At 31.0% G+C, this 19,824-nt stretch overlaps 2 protein-coding genes across 3 annotated transcripts; one reads left to right on the top strand and one right to left on the bottom strand.

Annotated features, from left to right (window-relative positions):
* Nucleotides 1-173: 173 nt before the first annotated feature.
* Nucleotides 174-5,682, bottom strand: LOC127263148 (protoheme IX farnesyltransferase, mitochondrial). Of its 2 annotated transcripts, XM_051292141.1 has the most exons (8): nt 5,277-5,682; nt 4,886-5,015; nt 4,055-4,192; nt 3,808-3,941; nt 2,694-2,819; nt 1,569-1,672; nt 1,080-1,476; nt 174-974 (listed from the first exon to the last, which is right to left on the bottom strand). In XM_051292141.1, the coding sequence occupies exons 1-7, from the start codon at nt 5,618-5,620 to the stop codon at nt 1,097-1,099; spliced, it is 1,356 nt and encodes a 451-aa protein (XP_051148098.1). In that variant the 5' UTR covers nt 5,621-5,682; the 3' UTR covers nt 174-974; nt 1,080-1,096. The 2 variants fall into 2 exon arrangements, with proteins under 2 accessions (XP_051148098.1, XP_051148088.1); XM_051292131.1 differs by having other exon boundaries at nt 174-1,476.
* A 10,883-nt stretch (nt 5,683-16,565) lies between these two features.
* On the top strand, nt 16,566-18,020 carry LOC127262198 (E3 ubiquitin-protein ligase PUB23-like). The gene has a single exon (XM_051290780.1). It carries the CDS (start codon nt 16,621-16,623, stop codon nt 17,887-17,889), a length of 1,269 nt encoding a protein of 422 aa, XP_051146737.1. The 5' UTR covers nt 16,566-16,620; the 3' UTR covers nt 17,890-18,020.
* Nucleotides 18,021-19,824: the final 1,804 nt, after the last annotated feature.

Raw genomic sequence — 19,824 nt, 5'->3', positions numbered from 1 at the left:
ATATTTAACATATATTAAACTTCGGATAATCTGACACCAGCTCATCTCTAAAAGTTGGTCTAACACCGGCCCAACTCCAAATGTAGTGTATATATACGCATGTATGTTGCATATGCGTATGTCCTTGTGTGTATGTCTATTTGTGTGTTTATGTATGTTTGTATCTGTATCCATGTTTGTGTATCTATATATATATATATATGTGTATGTCTATATGTCTTTGTGTATCTTTGTATGTGTCTATGTGTATACATTTTTGTATATGTTTGTATGTCTGTCTATATGTCTTTGTGTGTGCCTGTATGTATGTTTGTGTGTGTATACGTGTGTGTTTGTATGTGTTTGCACCTTTTGTATGTGTATATGTCAACACCTTTAAGGGGTACAACAAATAAAATACTCCCTCCGTCCCATAACAAAATATCTATTTTTTCATTTTAGTCCGTCCCATAATAAACTATCAATTTTTTTTAGTAACTGTACTATCTACCTAATATTACAAATACCCTTACAACTTACAACGTCATTACCTTTGTATCACACATACTAATAAGGTTATTTTAGTCATTTCTACTTTATTCCTACTATATTCCAATATAATACTAATATTTCTAAAACTACGTGCAAAAAAACAAATGAATATTTAGTTCCGGGATGAAGAAAATACGTAAACCAATGAAAATCAAAGACAGTATGTGGGACAGAGGAAGTATACTATATAATGACAATTTAATTTACCTATAAATTACACCTCAAATGACCATCCATTGGCAATTGGCATGTCACATGTAAAATATACACAATAAATTCAACCAAAAAAAAAAAAAAAGGTCAAGTCCTACAACAAAAACCATTTGAATCATTCTTGCCATAACAAAAAGAAAGCCAAAATTTTCTTCAGCTCGATTCGAGCTCACTTATTGAATTTCTCCATTAATGGAGAACACATTAGAACGAGCCTTCGACGCCTCAAACTATTCATTAAAAAAAAAAAAAATTTAAAAAAAGATCGGAGAACCCGATTAAACTTATTGCCAAAACAACTCCACAAACAAAGCCCATAAACAAACATTACTTACCTCGTAGGCGAAGATCCTCAATAGTTTTCGATGTAAGAAGGAGCTGGCAAGAACGGGAACGGCGCAACGGAGGCATATGCCACAGGTGGGCGTTGCCGGTTGTGGGAAGGCCGTCTCTTTTCCTGAGGTTGTGTCTGGTCGACTGGTTTTGTCTCCTCCGAGGATAATGAAAGATCGATTACCCGATTTGAGTTATGTCCGGTTAGGGTAAGCTCGTTGTCAGAAATACGGTGGAGCAGAAGCCCGCCCATGAAGACAGGTAGATAAAGAAGGCTGGCATGGAACATTCTCCGAGCATGTTCCGTTGTACGGTTGCGATAAAATGATCCTGCGGTTAAGGTGATTGCAAGAGCGAGGAGCGTCGACTCTGCGCAGAACCATCCGGAAGTGATACCCCCTGAAGAAATATAAATATGTATGTGTGTAATGATTGAGGTAATTAATGATAAACCCGACAAGAAATGAGTGATTCGAGTAGGAGAAACTCACAATCGTATGCTAGATAGCCTAATGGAAGCAGATAAAGACAGTTTCTTAAAGCGACCAATGCTGTTCTTCTACCGGTGGTATCCGTAAGAGAAAACATCTTGAACCTAAAATCGAAAAGAGGAGGTTAGTGAAATGTAGTTTGTGAAATTTTATTAGATGGAAAATTGATCACAAATAAAATGGAGCATTCTAGTAGTAAAATGGAGTGCGAAATCATTTACATAATATGGAGTGGGGAACTCTTCTTCTTTTTCAATTAAAATGAACTATGCAATCATATGGGTGTCAACGGGACCGGTTCTGGACAGGTTCTGCAAGCCCCAGACCCGCCCCACTAAACAATATTAGGCCTCAAGACCCGCCTCGCCCCGAACACTCTAGGTTCGGGGCCAACCCGAAAAATCCGTTTTTTTTTTTTCAAAAAAATATAATTTATTCTAATAATTTAATATTAAAAGGCAAGTGTTAAAAAAAATTAGTTCAAAAAACAACAACAATCAAATATTGATGATGGCGGTCGACAATAGGTGACGCAAACTTTTAGTTCCAAAAACAAAAACAATGGCCGCCGAAATTAGGTGACGCAAACTTTTAGTTCCAAAAACAAAAACAATGGCGGCCAACAACAGGTGACGCAAACTTTTAGTTCCAAAAACAAAACAATCAAATGTTGGCCGTGGACCACAGTAATGGCAGGCGATGCGACGGAATTAGTCTCGATTGTAAAGAAAATTGAGGAGGAAACAAACACGAATACATATTTGATTTAGAAATTTAAACTCTCTTTTATATTTAAGATTTTTTAAATAAATATGTAATATAATTTATATTATAGAAATATATATATTAATTCTAATAATGATTAAAATATCCGAGTTCAGGGTCTGAGTCCGGGTCTGAGGTGGGACTGGGACAGGTTTTTAGTAAAACCCGTAATCAGCCCCAAACCCGACAGGGGTTTAAAACTTAATATCCACAATCCACTCGAAAGCATATTTGTTAGATCTGAACCCGCCCTATTAAGAGCGGATTCGGGGCAAACCCGTTCCATTTGACATCCCTATGCAATCACAGATTTTGTCGAACACTGCAGGCTTTTGTAAGTGGTTAATTAAGATGACGTACCCTCCATCAGCATAATCTTTGCGGCATAAATATGCAAGGGCCATGAAATGAGGTATTTGCCAAAAATATAAAGCCGCGGGGAGTATCATTCCATTAAGTGAGACCTCACCAGCTGCTGCTGCCCACCTTGAAAATAAAAAGAGATGAACTGTCAGATGAGTATAGATTTCAATAAAACGAGCTTTCGCAAAATCAAAATGCCCTAAAATGTATCTGGTCAAAAGCTTTAAACATCATAACCCCTTTTGTTCATGAAGACTTATGTGTAAACATCAAGAATCAAAGTTCATTACAAGGTTTAATATTGCCCTTGCAAAATCAATTCAGTACTGCAATTTGCATTAATCTGCAGTTCATATCACAGCTTCACAACAGAGTTATCAACAACAGATTTGGTACCAATTTTTCTTCAGACAGGTTATTAAAAGTAGCACCAGATATATGGAAAAATTACAGCAGTCACTAATTTTCAGACTGAGCACACAGATCAAATCTAGAATTTCTAACAAAAGAATTTCAAGATTAATGATTGGATTCGTAAAGAAAAACCATGAAAGGTTGGCAGTAATGGATGTTCCACTTGGATATCCCAAGCAGGTGAGAAAGTTAGGTTACTTAGGCTGTTCCACAGGGAGGTTCGTAAATAATGAATACAAGGCCCTGCGGATGCAGCACAGCAGAAAGTAGGTACAAGACTACAGTCAAACTTCTTTAGGGGCACGATAAGAAATTAAGACATTTTCAAATGATAAAACCAAGAAAAAATTGTATCACAAGACGAGAACAACAGAATGCTGAACAAAACTGTAATCAACGTAGAGACCACTTGCTTTACCACATAGATCTAACCAAACAGAAACGTAAAGATGATTTGAAGTAACAGCAAATCGGAACATTTATAACAATAATCAATCACCAAAAAATTTGGTTGATGGCTCAAGTAACTATAAAAGAAAAGATAAATTGCATTTAAAAACCTAGATCAAACACCAACATGGGAGCAGATTGTAAAGCAAAATCATAAAAAATAAATAAAAGACGCTGATCAGGTTAACATCAATTTAGTAGTAAATCGACATGCCAAAGGTGGAACAAAGCATGAACAAAAAATTACCCCAGAAGAGGGGGAATTGCGCCGACTATAGCCCCGACCCAAGTATTTACTGGATGTATCTGCTTTAATGGAGTATATACAAATGCATAGAGAACTAGATTCGAAGCTGCAAGGCTAGCTGCCATCATATTAGCCTGCAAACCACTTGTCATTGAAATTGCAAAGTCAATTGCCTCACCAAATAGCTGAGAAATGGCACAGGGTTATCTTAATCCATTTTGTTAAAAGGTTAGAAAACCATGACCACCTTGCTTGCCAGTAGCACAGTTCCACCAACGCCCATGGAAGCTGCCCAGCCAACAGCATGAGGTATGGTTATACGGCCAGCTGGTAGTGGTCTTCGTCTGGTTCTGTTCATCTTAGCATCATTTTTCACCTCAAACACCTACAGCACACAAGAAATTAAATATAAAAGCCTAACCTTCTAAACCCAGCTGCAAACAGAGAATAACTTTATGCCATATGGGACTTGAAGCTAAAAGGGTCCGACACCATTATATCTGAAATTGAATCATTGATTCACTGATTCACAATGTTGTGAGTATTCAAACGGCCCACTAAATAACGGATGGTCAAGTCCTCATTCATGACTAGATGACTGTGGCCTATTTCTATTGACAAATAATGTAGCCATTCTATAAATCCAGAAAATAATATGCATTAAGCCTTTTCCCGTCAATCAATGTTGTGGATGGATAGTTAATATCTTTAACCTAAGAAAAGAAACTTATTTTGCAAAATAACATAAGGTAACCTTGGTAATTTACTTAAATTAAGTAATTCTTTAAAATTGAGAATATAATATGCTTTAATCTTTATCCTATCCGATATCCGGTTCCAACCAATCGTTCAAATAATATTGTGGATGGCTAGTTGCATAGTTATCTTTAACCGTAGAACACAAGCTTCCACTGAAAAATCATACAATCTCTTGTACATTTTACCATCATATTTTCTCGAGATTTTAAGACACTCTTATGGTAATCAAAGATAACATGAGGCACAGTAACATTTCAATTCTAAGCATTTCAATAAAATGCAATGAGAATTTCCAAATAATTATGAAGAGAATACAAACCTGGTTTAAGGAGTTAGCTGCAGCTGCAACCATCATTGTACCAGCACATGTGCAGCAAAGACCAAGATAATCGATGGAGCTTCCACTTCCAAGGATATATCCAGTGCCAGAAGTGGCAACAACAAGCATGCTGTTCAAGAAATAGTAAGAAAGTGAGACATTCTCAATTCAATCACATTTCCATAAATCAGATTCATTACAGATACAGTATCAGGTGGTATCATATTACACTTAAAATCACCGTGTGGCATCAACAGAATTTGAAATTATATTTTGAAAAGAAATAGCTGCCGCAACAGAATAGTTTTCCAGTTGCATCACCACGAATCAATTCATCACCAAACATAAGAGTTTAATCAGCTAACAAATATTCAAAATTCGAATTCAAAACCTGAGTCGAGCTTTCGAGAGTTCCCAATAACAACGCCCATAGTGCTTCGCCAAATCCGCCGCTTCCTTAACCCGAACGGCGGACGCAGCCGCCAACGACTGCAGGTCAATAGCACTCCCTGACGCCTCACGCGGCCCATAAACCGGAACCTCCGGTCCCGATTGTGCCCAATTCACCGGATTTCCGGCGGACGAAGGCTCCGACCGGGTGCAATTAGATCGAGCGAGAAGTCCATGATTCGGAGAATTCCGCGAAGCGCGAAGAAGAAAAATCAACGAATGGTTGCCACTAATCCCTACAAGCTTTGACGAGAGAGTTAGCGAATTCCGTCCCCAAATCGCCATCTCCGACGGCCGGCGACTTCGACCGGTAGAATCTACGGGAAGACAAAAAGGAAAGTAATAAAAAGCTGAAAATGAAGGACGGAGGGGAGACGCTTACTTGACAAGTCGGTGATCCAACAAACTATTTGGGCCCAATATTGAAATGGGCCGTATTACTTTCAACGGCCCAATAATTTTTTCTTCAGCCCAGACCGGACGGTCGGACCGGGAGGGTCATCGCCATATCACGTGACGCGCACGTGACAACCGCTCTTTACAAGCATTTAAATATTCGGAATTTTGTGACGTACTCTTTCGTTGGCTTTATTGCTTCCGTTGAAAAGGAAACGAGAGAAGTACAGCTACCCCTGCTCCAGGAAGGATTCCGTGAATCTCGTAATTATCGCTGAAGAGGTAGCTTTTTGATCTCTGTATTTGTAATTTTGTATACTCTGATCTTGGTATGGGTTTGAAATTCAAGTATTGTTTGGTTGAGGTTTTTATTTTATTTTTTGTGTATAGAATATTTGATTTCTGGTGGATTTATGTTCTAGCTTTAGGGTGGGTGGTTGGGGTACGGATTTGAAGTAGGTCGCTTGCTAGTTTTGTGATATTAGTTTTAAGATTATTGCGTGCTTGATCGTATGATCTGATTTCAGTGGAGGAATTAAGTTCTCCGGTTTTAGAAGTTTTTGATTTACGGCTTTCTTTTTTTGGATTAGTCTGCTTTAAACTGGATTTATTTTGACTTGTTCAGTTGAAGGAGCTTTTGTTAGATTTTGATTTTTCGTGGAATTGGGTTTGACCTTTTTCTTTTTTCTGTTTTTCAATCTTCTGGAGCAGATATAATTTTGATGTTTTACATATGGCTTTTTTCCAGTGCAGTAATGTGGTTTATTTCTTCAGATTCTGCATTTAATGGCTTCATGGGATAATTGATTTTGACAGTTTGGGTTGGTTTCATGATTTAAGTGATGTAATTGGAATGTAAGGATTCAGATTACTGGATTATGTATATGATGGAATAGGAGGATTAGAATCCTGGAATTCAATGCACAACAAGGTTTCATGACTGTTAGTCTTTTTCTATTTCAGGTATCTTCATGTAATTTTGGATCAAATGAATCACTTTCTGTTGGATTCAATGGAGTAATTTTTCTTAATTGTTGTTGAAAATTTAGATGCCATTCCTCAATCATATTGAAAATGATTGGTCTTGTTGCAAAAGTGGAACCCTAAGTATCATTATTAGCTCTACGTAGTCGCCCTTGATATGCATTCTTATAATAGATTGTCTGAACTTCCTCAGAGACATGAGGCTTCCCAGTTTTGTTTTATTACATCAGTGGAAGGAGGTTGAATTGTCCCTTGGATCAATCTATTAAAAAATTCTGCTGAGTTGGAATTGGAGCAGACTCAAGGCATCATGAACTTTAGTATTATGCTTACAACTTTACATTTTTGTGTGTGTAATAATAGTGTGCTTCGGCTTGTTTGCTGTTTTGTAGGTGAAAATGTCATTGTTTATTAAGTAAACATTTTACAAGTTGTTTAAACACACCAGAGGCATAGTTGATTCTGTTTTACATTTTTTTTTTTTCCACTTTTGATAGTAATATATTAAATGAAGTATTTTATTATGCATATATGAATCATATTTAACCCTTGGAAAACGAACATGTTTATGCACCTCTCTATATTTGTAGTTTTCTGTTTAACTTTGGGCAAATATAATGGTTGAATTTTACATTAGCGGGAGTAAGAAACTCTTTTTTGAAGAGAAGTATGCTTGAAGTTAGAGTTGGAGAACAACCTTAGAGGATATAATCAGTAATTTTTGGCTTTAGAAATCAAAATCAATCACCAAAGTATTTTAGCTTTCTATCTTCATGCATTCAATTTTGGATATTAATTAACATGACTTGAGTTTATTAGTTTATGGATAAGAAAGAACCGAGCAAGGAGTCTACAGAGGATGTGACTCGTGAGTCACTTATTGAACTCTCTTACCAACTACCCGACAACGATCTAAATGTTGAGGGCTCACCCAAATGTAAAGCTATAGAGGAAGTTGTTGAACCTCGGAATAATGATGGGTATGAGAAATATAGATCTCAGCTGATCTCCATATCTCACTCGTCACCGCCAGATGCAAATGTGTTACCGGAATTGCCTGGGCAACCCGATGATTATCTTGGACATTAAATACTGTATGTGATGGCTACAATCTCACCTTTGATCAACAACAAGTGATTTTCAAGAATCTCAGCAAATATTGAAGTGTACTCTCCTATCTTTTCAACACTTGTAATATTTTGACCCTTATAATAAATTCAATGACTTAATCTGCCATTATAATTACTTGGCATTTAACGTCGATGTGAACACTTGTGGCCAAAACTAACCCGTAAACAGTTATTCCTTAAATGGGATTGCTTCTCTTTGAATATGTTGATAGATCAGTGAGGCTGTGAGATTTAGCATTTACTTTTATTGTTTAAGTAATTATATTTTTATAATGTATATTACAATTTTTGTGCTAATCACAACATATATTTTTGGCAAAAGTACTTATAATTCACCTGTAGTTTGAAAAGTTTGTACTGTTCTCCTTCATGATTTAAAAATTGAACGAGACTTCCTTATGTTTTTAAGAAAAAGTATTGCACATAATTTATTATTTAGGAGATTATGTGCAATATTTTCAAAAACATGAGGGAGTTTCATACCATTTTTAGGAGATTTTGTGCAATATTTTTTAAAACATGAGCCTCGTGCAGTTTTTATGGTGCAATCTTTCCAAACTACAAGTAGGTTATAAACAATTTTGCTTATATTTTTTGGTTTGATATCCTGGAAGCTCTATCTAATGCTAATGGACCTGATTTTATTTAATGTTCGTAGATTTTCATCATCCTTTGCTTTATGTGCTTATGAATTAACTTGATTATCTTGCTCATTATAAAATTTAGAACTGTGGGATTCTTCTTTATATCATATGTCATATCTTTTCAAAGTCTATGCAATATATATATATATATAATAATTAATAGAGATCTGGACTTGTATCTGGAACCTCAGATAGCTGCAATCAAGGAAACCGGCGACACTCTTATCAGATTCATTTCTGGACTGATTATCGAGTGCACTGGTATGTGAGATGTCTGGCTTTTAATTCTCTCTTCTTTTGTTCAGGACCAAAAAATTTGTGCCGGGAGTGTCTCGAACTTCTGGCTCCTATTAATATATCTCAAGTGCATGCATACTCGCCAGGTTCTGATAGCTTGACTCATTTTCTTGCTATGTTTACTTAACAGGCACATAGTCAATGTTTACTATACCAATTATCTCATATGTTCAATTGCATTAGGTTATAAATGCTACACAATTATTCACCATTTTGTTGCTAGCTAATTGTCCAAATTAGTATAACGAGAAAATTGTGTACTTACATTTGTGGAAAATTTTCGATTGAAAAAAAAAAATTAAAAACAATTAATGAAATTGTATGGCTACATATGTGAATCATCCTTATGTTTCAGCAGGGTATGGTTTACAAAAGAGTGTAGGGACAGGATATTCTTTAATTCTTTGTACAAGATAAAATAGATAGGTAGTGTTAATTGATAATGCAGTTAAAATTGCAAAATTAAATATAAGATTGAAGTAATAACATAAGGGATATTTGTTTGTTGGATTAGTGAAAAAGAGTACGGGTGAATCTATTCAAGCTTTTGTGTTTGATTGGAGGGTTGGATTTTAAGTTGGGATTTGAATAGTAAAATTTTTGAATTGAAATAGTTGTATGATACTCCCTCCGTCCCAATACAATAGTCTTGTTTACTATTTTTGTCCGTTCCAAAACAATAGTCTTGTTTACTATTTTTGTCCGTTCCAAAACAATAGTCTTATTTTCATAAATAATCATATCACTGTATAACTACTACCCTTACTCTTTTATTATTATTACACAATTGCCCCTATCTTTTACACTAATATACTCATAATGGCGAAAATGTCTTTTATCCATACTTTTTACCCACTATCGATATAATATTAATATTCTTTAAATCTCGCGTCCAACACAACCAAGAGTATAGTTCCGGGACGGGGAGAGTATGATATAAATAAGTATTGATGTGATATTTTGAATGTAAAATTGATTTTTAGTATAATATAAAAAAAATAGTAGAATTTTTTTGAAGTTTGCCAAAAGAACACACATTGATTGAAAACTATGTGATACTTATTAAATATACATATTAATAGCAATTCTCTTTTAGAGATGACAATAATTTGTACTCCCTCTCATCTAATTGTATGTGTTCATTTGATTTAGCATAAATTTTAATAAAAAAGTTAGTAATAATTGTTAGTTTTTTCTTGTTTTAGTAAAAAAAAAAATACAAAAATATAATATTTTTTTATTTAAAAAATAAAAATATTTATCTTAGACAATCTAAATAAAGGATATAATATTTTAAGAAGAGAAACAAATCCCTGTGGGAATTCGAGCTTATATTAGGGTGTTCATTGCGGATTCATCAGCATGTTGATTGTTTCAATAAAGATACGATAAATAGCGTATAAAAATATAACAGACAATACATAATATTGCTTGGTTTATTTCATGTGTTACATAGATTTATATTTAATATTTGAGGATATATATTGTTGTGGTGATTATAATACCATCAAAAAAATTCAATGCATTTTAGTACCCAACTCTCACTCTCTCTTGGACTCTTTCATTTGTATTAATTTCAATTTATTATAGATTGTAACTTAAGAGTTGATATTTATTTTGGGTAGGTTTTGGGTTAGACCTAACTCCTACTCAGAACCTACCTAAACTCACTTAATTCAAAGGCCAATTTGATGATCTTAAATCTTAATGTAACTTTGGATAGACCTATTAAATAAAAGTATGAGCAAAGGAATCTCTGGATTTAAGGTTTGTTTAGATATGCTTTTAGCTTATTTTGGATTGTTTGGAAAATAATAAAAATTTGAATGAAACATAGGTATTGAATGAATATAATGTAAATCTTTAATCAAAATTTTAAATAAAATAAGTATCAAATATGGTATTTTTTTTTTTTAATATATTTTGGATTATTCATCAAAATTAATGTAATCTTTTTTCTTTGATTAAAAATTGAAGGCGAATGAAACTAAAAATGCCGATCTCAAGAGTTTAGTAAGCATCTCCGCTACTTAGTTTACTAGTATGTCATTTACTCTTAGTTCTTCGTGATATATTTATATTACTTCATCCATTTCATAATAAAGTATCCATTTTTTCAATTTTAGTCCGTCCCATAACAAAATATCTATTTCTTTTTTTTTTTAGTAACTGTACTATCTACCTAACATTACAAATACCTTTACAATTTACAATATATTATACATATGTCATTACTTTTATATCACACATACTAATAAGGTTATTTTAGTCATTTCAACTTTATTTCTACTATATCCCAATATAATATTAATATTTCTAAAATTACGTGCAAAAAGCAAATTGATACTTAGTTTCGGGACGGGGGTGTATATTAATATAAATTATTTGCTTCATATAGTAACATTGTGCACTTTCTTGTACTTTATGGTATGTTATTTGGTACTCAAACCGTTATTTATAATTTTTACTCTACATCTATAATAATATACCCTCTCAGTTCCAACTCAGTATTTTTTTTAATTATTTTTGTATGTTTCATTTAAAAGTATTTATTTTTTATTCAAGTCAAAATAATTATACATTAATACCAAAATATTTATAATTTTTATTTAATTTATAAACTTACATTTACTTTATATATAAAATTAAATGACAAAATTATCAAAAATTTTTACACAACATTAAATATTACATAACATAGTATTTATAAAATTTACTTTTCTTTAAAATGTTACATAACATAGTATTTATTTATACCACATTTAAATTTTTAATTCAATAATTTTACATTAAAGTATATTTAATACACTTGTATTTTATATACATCTTCCCTCCGTTTCATCCGTCACGCGAAAGAATTACATTTACTTTTGACATGAAGATTAAGAAATATTATATTATAAAGATTAAAAAATATTGTACTTTCTCCCCTTATTTTCTTCACTGTAATACAAATACAGCTACATTTGTGAAGTATATTATTCAAATATAATGATTTTTTAAGGTAAAATACAATGATGCAAGAATCAAACGGTAATTTTGCACCGAGATGGAGGGAGTATTAAGAATTAATATTTATTTTTTGATTTTATTTGTAATGAAATGATATTTGTGTAAGTAAGTGTGATTAAAATGGTACTTGTAAATTGTAATGAGTAATGTGACAAGTAGTTATTAATTATCCACACATTCAACTTCTTGTTGCAATTTTGCCTTTGTTTTTATTATTTTAATTTTTTTCTTTCGAAAATATTCAATCAAATATTAACTTTTTTTATTACATTAAAATTAAATTTTATTTTTAATATATTAAATCAATATATATTTATATCAAATCAAATAATTATTTTAATTAAAAATTTTACAAATAAACACATACGAATTCTCATACGATATGTATATATTTTTAGCGCGGATTTTTAATACTCACTCTATCTCAATTCAATGAGGTTTTTGAAATTTTGTATTAGATTAAAAAATAATACTCCTTCTATCCCAAAAGAGTTATCTTGTTTTTTCATTTTCGTCCGTTCCAAAACAGTTGTCTTATTTTCTTATTTAGTAACTGTGGTTCCCACTTTATAACAAAATTATTTCTACTTTTTCAAACTACCCATAATTATTACTCTAACCTACTTTTTAAAATCGTTCAAAAAGCAAGGACATTTTAGCCTTTTACATTATATTTTATACCCAACTTTCAATTAAATACTATTATTTCTTTAATTCTCGTGTCAACTCCCAACAAGACGCCTCTTTTGGGACGGAGGGAGTAATATTTTATTGGTCAGTAAAAGTGTGTAAGAGTTTTTAATATTTTGTCATTGACTTTACGTATAAAGTAATTGTATGTGTGATAGTATGTTTATAATTTAAGTAAAAGTTAAAAGGGTATTTGATATTAGAGTATGATTACCTTTTTTAAAATAGAAAAGTAATACTCATATAAGAACGATAAAAACGGTACTTTAATATTCTCTCTGTTTACTTAATAAGTTTACCGTTACCTTTTCATTGTATTTAACATTAAAATATTTTTATATGTATATAATTTTCTGTACAAATGTCATTGTATTTGTATTATAAGACATTAATAGAAGTATTTTTTTTTTATTGACCTGTACTATATTTTGATACTCCCTCCGTCCCAAAATTATAGTTTGGGTTGTGTTTGGCTCGAGATTTAAGGAATATTGATATTATATTGTTAGTGGGTAAAAAGTACATGTAAAATATTTTTTTGTCCTTGTGAGTATATTAGTGTAAAAAATAGTGGCAATTGTGTAATAATAATGAAAAAGTAATGGTAATTTTTATAGTGATATGATTATTTATAGAAATGAGACTATTGTTTTTAGATGGACAAAAATGGTAAACAAGACTATTGTATCGAGACGGAGAAAGTATTATAATTAATATTCGAAGATCACGTATAAAAAAATAAAATAAAAAAAAAATAAAAAAAATTCAACATTCTAATGCGACACCAAAAAAAACTCCAAAAAGAAATACTTAAATACCGTTTCTAAACTTTGAAATTTTTTAAAATTTTTAATTTCAGCTTATGATATGGATCTCATTATTATTATTATTATTATTATTATTATTATTATTATTATTACAGGGTCAACGAAGCAGCTCAACAGCTAGCAAAACTCGTAATAAATATCTGGAGATAACGTGGGAAAGAGTTGCTGTTATGTAATGCAATTTTATTATTTTTTTTATTTTTTAAAAAATCATAATAAAATTTTATTGAAATTTCATCTTGATTTGTTTCTAATATTAATAAACAATTATATCTAGAGAACCATCGGTAAAACTCGTTTTTCTTTTTTTTCTTTTTTTTTTTTTTTTATCGATTCAATGTTATTTTTCTTTTTATAGTGCACTGCGGTGTAAATCAACATACCGATAAATTTTTTATAATTTTTTATATTATAAAATAAAAAATATGAGTGACAAATTACTATAAAATATATTATTTTATTTTTACATTTAAAAATACATATATTTATAGTTCTGATTGTGTGTAATATCACGGAAATAGCAAAGAAAAACTACAGAAGATATACTCTCTCTGTCCCATGTAATATGGGGGTATTACTGTAGATACGAAAATTTAGGTAAAATATAATTAGTAAGTAATTAAAAAGTGTATTAGTAAAAATAATTATAGATTAAAATAAGTAAATAGTTTAATTAAAATTAAGAAAATTATAAAATTTAAAATTTAAAATGCGGTTAAAGTGTATAATTATATTTCCAAAAATAAAAAGGACAAGTTACGTGGGACGGATGAAAATAAAAAATAAGAACAAATTATGTGGACGAAGAAAGTAATATATCTTCTGACCATTTCTATACATATTTCATATATATATATATATATATTTATTAATTTTTAGAAATGTTGGAATCTACCTCATTAATTGTACGTGCACCATATGTCACGTTATATATCTCAATATTTAGATCCATTCTTATGTATAATTAATTATTATTATTATTATTTTTCAATGGCAAATTGTTACATTCAAAATTTACATTTGAATTAAAAACATTAAAAAAAAAATAAAAAATTAAAGCACACACTAATTAATTAATTCATTTTTTAAATTTTCCGTAAATTATATGTTCATATAAAAATAATAGATAAATCAATTAGTCAGCTTCGTGTGTGTTTTTTTGGGATTGTTATTGTCCCTTCGTCTCATAAGTAAATATTTATTTGTTTTTTGCACGTAATTTTTAAAATATTAGTATTATATTGGGATATAATAGGAATAAAGTAGAAATGACTAAAATAACCTTATTAGTATGTGTGATATAAAGGTAATGATATTTGTGTAATATATTGTAAGTTGTAAAGGTATTTGTAATGTTAGTAGATAATACAATTACTAAAAAAGAAAATTGATATTTTATTATGGGATGGACTAAAATGAAAAAATGAATACTTTGTTATGGGACGAAGGGGGGTATATTTTTTTTAAAAATAGGATTTGTTTGTTTTTTATCTTATAAGTTTACACAATAAAATTGGAAACATTGACACTATTCAACTAAAAAACATCACATAAGATACATTATTATTATTATTATTATTTTTATTTACAAAATATCATACTAAATATTAAATTTATTTTATATTCAAATTTTCAATAATTTTAAAAAATTTCTATTTTAAATAGAACAAATTCATATATTCTTTTTCTTATTACTCCCTCTCATATAAGCTGAACATGAATTGTACTGAATATAATTTTATATTACTCCCTCCGTCCCACATAATTTGTCCCTATTTTCTATTTCCGTCCGTCTCACATAGTTTGTCTTTTCTATTTTTGGAAATATAATTATGCATTTTAATCGCATTTTAAATTTTAAATTTTATAATTTTCTTAATTTTAATTAAATTATTTACTTATAATTAATCTTAATATATAATTATTTTTACTAATACACTTCTTAATTACTTACTAATTACATTTTACCTAAATTCTCGTGTCTACGGTAATACACCCATATTACATGGGACGGAGGGAGTAGTTAATTGTGATGTAATGTGTATATTTTAGTAAATATATGAATGAATTAACAAGGTAATTTGTTATTTTTATTTTTTTTGGATAAATTGAATGTATAATTGTTGGCGGCATCTATGTAAATAATTAAAATATTCAAAGATATAATTTAAATAATATGTAAAAAATATTTGTCATAGATTGAAAATGCATATTGTTTTAGATGATTAAAAAAATAAAACATAAATTTGATGGATATAAAAAAAAATAAAAAAAAATACTTCATTCATCACAATTTAAAGTAGAATTTTTTTATCATTTTCATACGTTTCACTTCAAAGTATTTTTTTTTTTTTCTATTTTAGAAAAAATGATCACATACTAATACTAAAATACTAAGTTTATACTTAAATTACAAACATACTATTACACATATAATTACTTTATACATAAAACTAAAGAACGAAAAAATGTCAAAAACTCTTACGCATTTCTACTAACTAATAAAATACTACTCCCTCCGTCATGCAAAATGTATGCTCATTTGACCGGGCACGAGTTTTAATAAAAGTGAGTAATAATAGTTACTTTTTCCTTTTATAGTAAAAAAAATGTACAAAAATGTAATAATTTTTTACTTAAAAAGGTAACGAAAATATTTTTCAATGACAACCCAAAAAGAAAGTGAACATAGATTTGAACAACGGATGAAGTATTATTTTTTAATCTATTGGAAAACCCAGACCACCCCTTTAATTTGAGACCGAAGGAGTATCAAATATTCCCTCTGTCCACATATAAAGTATATAATTACTTTTGACGCGGTGTTTAAAAAATAATAGTATTTTAATTATAGTGGATAGTTAAAAGTAGTATAAAGATATTTTTGCCCTTGCGTTTTTGTGTAAAAGTAGTGATGTGATGTAAAGTACAGGTATTTGTGGAAAAAAGTGAAATGTTTATTTGTAATTGGACATCCCAAAATAAAAATATATATACTTTTTAGCTGGACGGAGAGGAGAGAGTATTATTTAAATTAAAAATTTCGAATCCAACCTATTTAAGACTAAAAAGATAAATACCCTTGAATTACTATTAAATAAAAGAAATTTAGAAATAGTTTGACAAAATTATACACATAAAATCACAAGACCCTATTCGTTTGCAATTTTAAATTCTTATGGGGTTAGAACGGAAATACGATTAAATATCAGGGGCAGAAAATAAATTGGATGTATGGATTCTGGGTATAAAAGCCCCGGAGGTCTGGAGTGGGAGTTTCCCTCTTTCTGCAGTTCACAGAGAAAATGGAGGCGTCAAATCCAGGCGAGGCTTCCATGGATTTTCCTGAAGATTTCAGATGTCCGATTTCCATGGAGATCATGAAGGATCCGGTGACTATAAGCACAGGCGTCACGTACGAGAGGAAGAACATTTACCGATGGTTCCACACCTACCGGAAGAAAACCTGTCCGGCGACAATGCAAGCTGTGGATGATTTCGAAATGACTCCGAATCATACGTTGAAGAGGCTGATAATCGCTTGGTCTGATTCGAAGGCGGATTGCGCGGCGGCGCCGTCGGCCAAGCACGGTGAATTGGTGGAGATTTTGAGCGCCATGGATACGACGCCGTTTAAGGTGAGTTCGTTGCGGAAATTGAGGTCGATTGTGGAGGTTGGGGATGAAATTAGGGCGGATTTTAAGAGATTAGGAGGCGTGCAGGTTTTGGTGAGGATTATTGGTCAGATTTTGGTTGAGAATTCGGATTTCGGAACGTTTAGAGCTTGCGAGGAAGCTTTGGGGATTCTCGACGCGATTCCGATCTCGGATGAGGATGATCCGATTCTGCAACTGCTTATGAATCCTAACTGCGTTAGATCTATGGCGGTTATGCTCCAGCGCGGCGGCGCCGAGGCGAGATCCTGCACGATTTCGATCTTCCTGAAGATCGCAAAAGCTGATTACCATTGGAACTTCGTTGTGCAGGAGCAAGGCGTCGATTTCTTCAAATCCTTGCTCGAAATCGTCTCCGACGAAGTGTGCGCGAAGGCGACCGCCGGCGCTCTGCAACTGCTCGTCGATATCCTCGCGGCGTCGAAGAAGTCGCGGCTGAAGGCGATCGAAGCCGGCGCGATCTGCACGCTGATCGAGCTTCTGCCGGATTCGAACAGTAGAGCGAGATCGGAGCGGGTAATGCTGTTGATCAAATTGTTGTGCGAGTGTGCTGAGGGAAGATTGGCGTTCACGGAGCACGAGCTCGGGATTCCTGCGGTGGCGAAGAAGATGTTCGATGTATCGGCGACGGCGACGAAAATTGCGGTAAAAATCGTTTGGTTGATTTCTAGTTTTCACCCGACGGAGAAGGTTCTGGAGGAGCTTCTGGCGTGCGGCGCCGTGAAGAAGCTGGTGGCGCTGCTGCATATCGGCGGCGGCGGCGGCGGAGGACAGTCGAGGACGAAGGAGAGAGTGGTGAAGGTGTTGAAGTTGCACAGCCGTACGTGGCGGCGCCACCCCTGCTTTCCCGGCGAAGTCAGGGATTACTTGGGATTGGGAAATGATACTTGGGAAAATTAAATAAATAAATAAATAAAATAAAAATAAATTATAAGGAAAAAGCGATAAACATGTAATTAAATTGTGACAGATTTTTTCTTTTTTTTTTGAATTATTATTATCTCTACTAAACAAAAGTGATTCTTTGTTTTTAATCCTATAATTATTTTCAAAACTTTTGTATTTTTATTTCATCTTTGTTTAAGTTGTATTTTTAAATGATTTTTATTAAACTAAATTTAATTTGATATTTAGAAAAACTATATAGGTTGAATTCAATATAGAAATATAATACTCTCAATCAATTAAAAGATTGATATTTTTCTAATTATAGGATTATTATTTTCTAATTTAGTAATTTTACTATTTATATAACATAATAAATATCATTCCAATTTATATATTATACAAATATTATTATTTTTATATTAAACAATACTAATAGTGGTATTTTTTTTATTTTCATTATAACCCAATACAATACTAATATTGAAAAATTTACGTGCAAAAAAGTAAATGGTAACTATAGAAAGGGAGTAAATGAATCATGAGTTTGTTGATTTGTTGTTTGGAATTGGATGATTGAATTTTTATTTCAATACTCCCTCCGTCTGCTAAATTGGTCGCTTCAATTGGGACACAAAGTTTTAGATACTATGTAATTAGTAAGTAATTAAAAATGTATTAGTAAAAATAATTAAGATATAATAAAAATAATTATATATTAAAATTAATATGACTAAATACTTTAATTAAAATAAAAAAATTATATATTATGAATTTTAAAATATAATTAAAGTATATAATTATATTTTCAAAAAATGAAATGAACAATTTATGTGAGACGGACACATATGAAAATAGTTGACAAATTATATGAAAATAGTTGACAAATTACATGAGACGAAGAGAGTAATATTTTAATATAATATTTTTAGAGGATGTGTTACGATGTAATTTTATATTGAAATCAATAATATTCATTATCCATTGTTATCAATAAAAATACACTTCATCCGTCCATCATATTTAGTTACACTTCCTTTGTAACTAGAAGGTACTCTCTCCGTCCCAATAAAATAGTCATGTTTACCATTTTTGTTCGTCCCAAAACAATAGTCTCATTTTCATAAATAATCATATCACTATAAAACTATTTTACTTTTTTTCATTATTATTATACAATTGTCACTATTTTTTACACTAATACACTCACAAGGGTAAAAAAGTCTCTGACACATACTTTTTATCCACTATCAATATAATATTAATAATTCTTAAATCTCGTGTCAAACATAACTCATACTATAGTTTTGGGACGGATGGAGTATTATTTAGTTACACTTTCTTTGTAAATTACAAAGAAAATGTAACTACAAATAGCAGATAGAGAGAATATTATCTTTTTTTAAAAAAAATATTATATGAAAATACTACTTAGACAAAATTTTAAATTATAATTTTGGATGTGTTCACTTTGTATTTTTTAATGAACTTTTTTTTTATATTAGAAATAAGAAATTGTATTGATAATATAAAAAAAATAATATTGAATTATTGACTTTTTATAAACAAATAAAATGTATATATTATACTATATATATTTTTATTTTTTAAAATAAAATTGTGCTACTTAAAAATAAAAATACAATGTGAACCATAAAAATTTATGACAATATTTTACAGAATTAACAAACTCATAGTAACAAATTGTTTTTTTTTTTCTTTTATTATACAATATTATTATTTTTCTATAAAAATATATTTTCTCTAAAAAAATATTATTCAAACTAAAAATCAAAACAAAAAACATAAAGCCAAACTTTAAAAATGAAAAAAAATACACTCTAAGTTGTTCTTAAGTTTTTAGTCTCTTATTTCAATTTATTATTATTTTTTTTATGACGTGGAAATCCGCAAGCGTTATCCGAAAGTGCGCACTGAATAAATCTTTGG

This window comes from Andrographis paniculata, unplaced genomic scaffold, assembly GCF_009805555.1.
Source record: "Andrographis paniculata isolate CXL003 unplaced genomic scaffold, ASM980555v1 Contig15END, whole genome shotgun sequence".
In the NCBI taxonomy this organism is placed as follows: Eukaryota; Viridiplantae; Streptophyta; class Magnoliopsida; order Lamiales; family Acanthaceae; genus Andrographis; species Andrographis paniculata.
This window is presented reverse-complemented; position numbering and strand designations above follow the sequence as displayed.

Bases quoted from the DNA above. Each gene is read 5' to 3' on its own strand.
- LOC127263148 (XM_051292131.1), bottom strand. From the start codon at position 5,620: ATGGCGATTTGGGGACGGAATTCGCTAACTCTCTCGTCAAAGCTTGTA. The intron at 2,820-3,807 runs GTAATTTTTTGT...TTTATTTTCAAG, and splicing joins GCAATTCCCCCTCTTCTGGG to GTGGGCAGCAGCAGCTGGTG. The intron at 1,477-1,568 runs GTGAGTTTCTCC...ATATTTCTTCAG, and splicing joins AGGCTATCTAGCATACGATT to GGGGTATCACTTCCGGATGG.
- LOC127262198 (XM_051290780.1), top strand. From the start codon at position 16,621: ATGGAGGCGTCAAATCCAGGCGAGGCTTCCATGGATTTTCCTGAAGAT.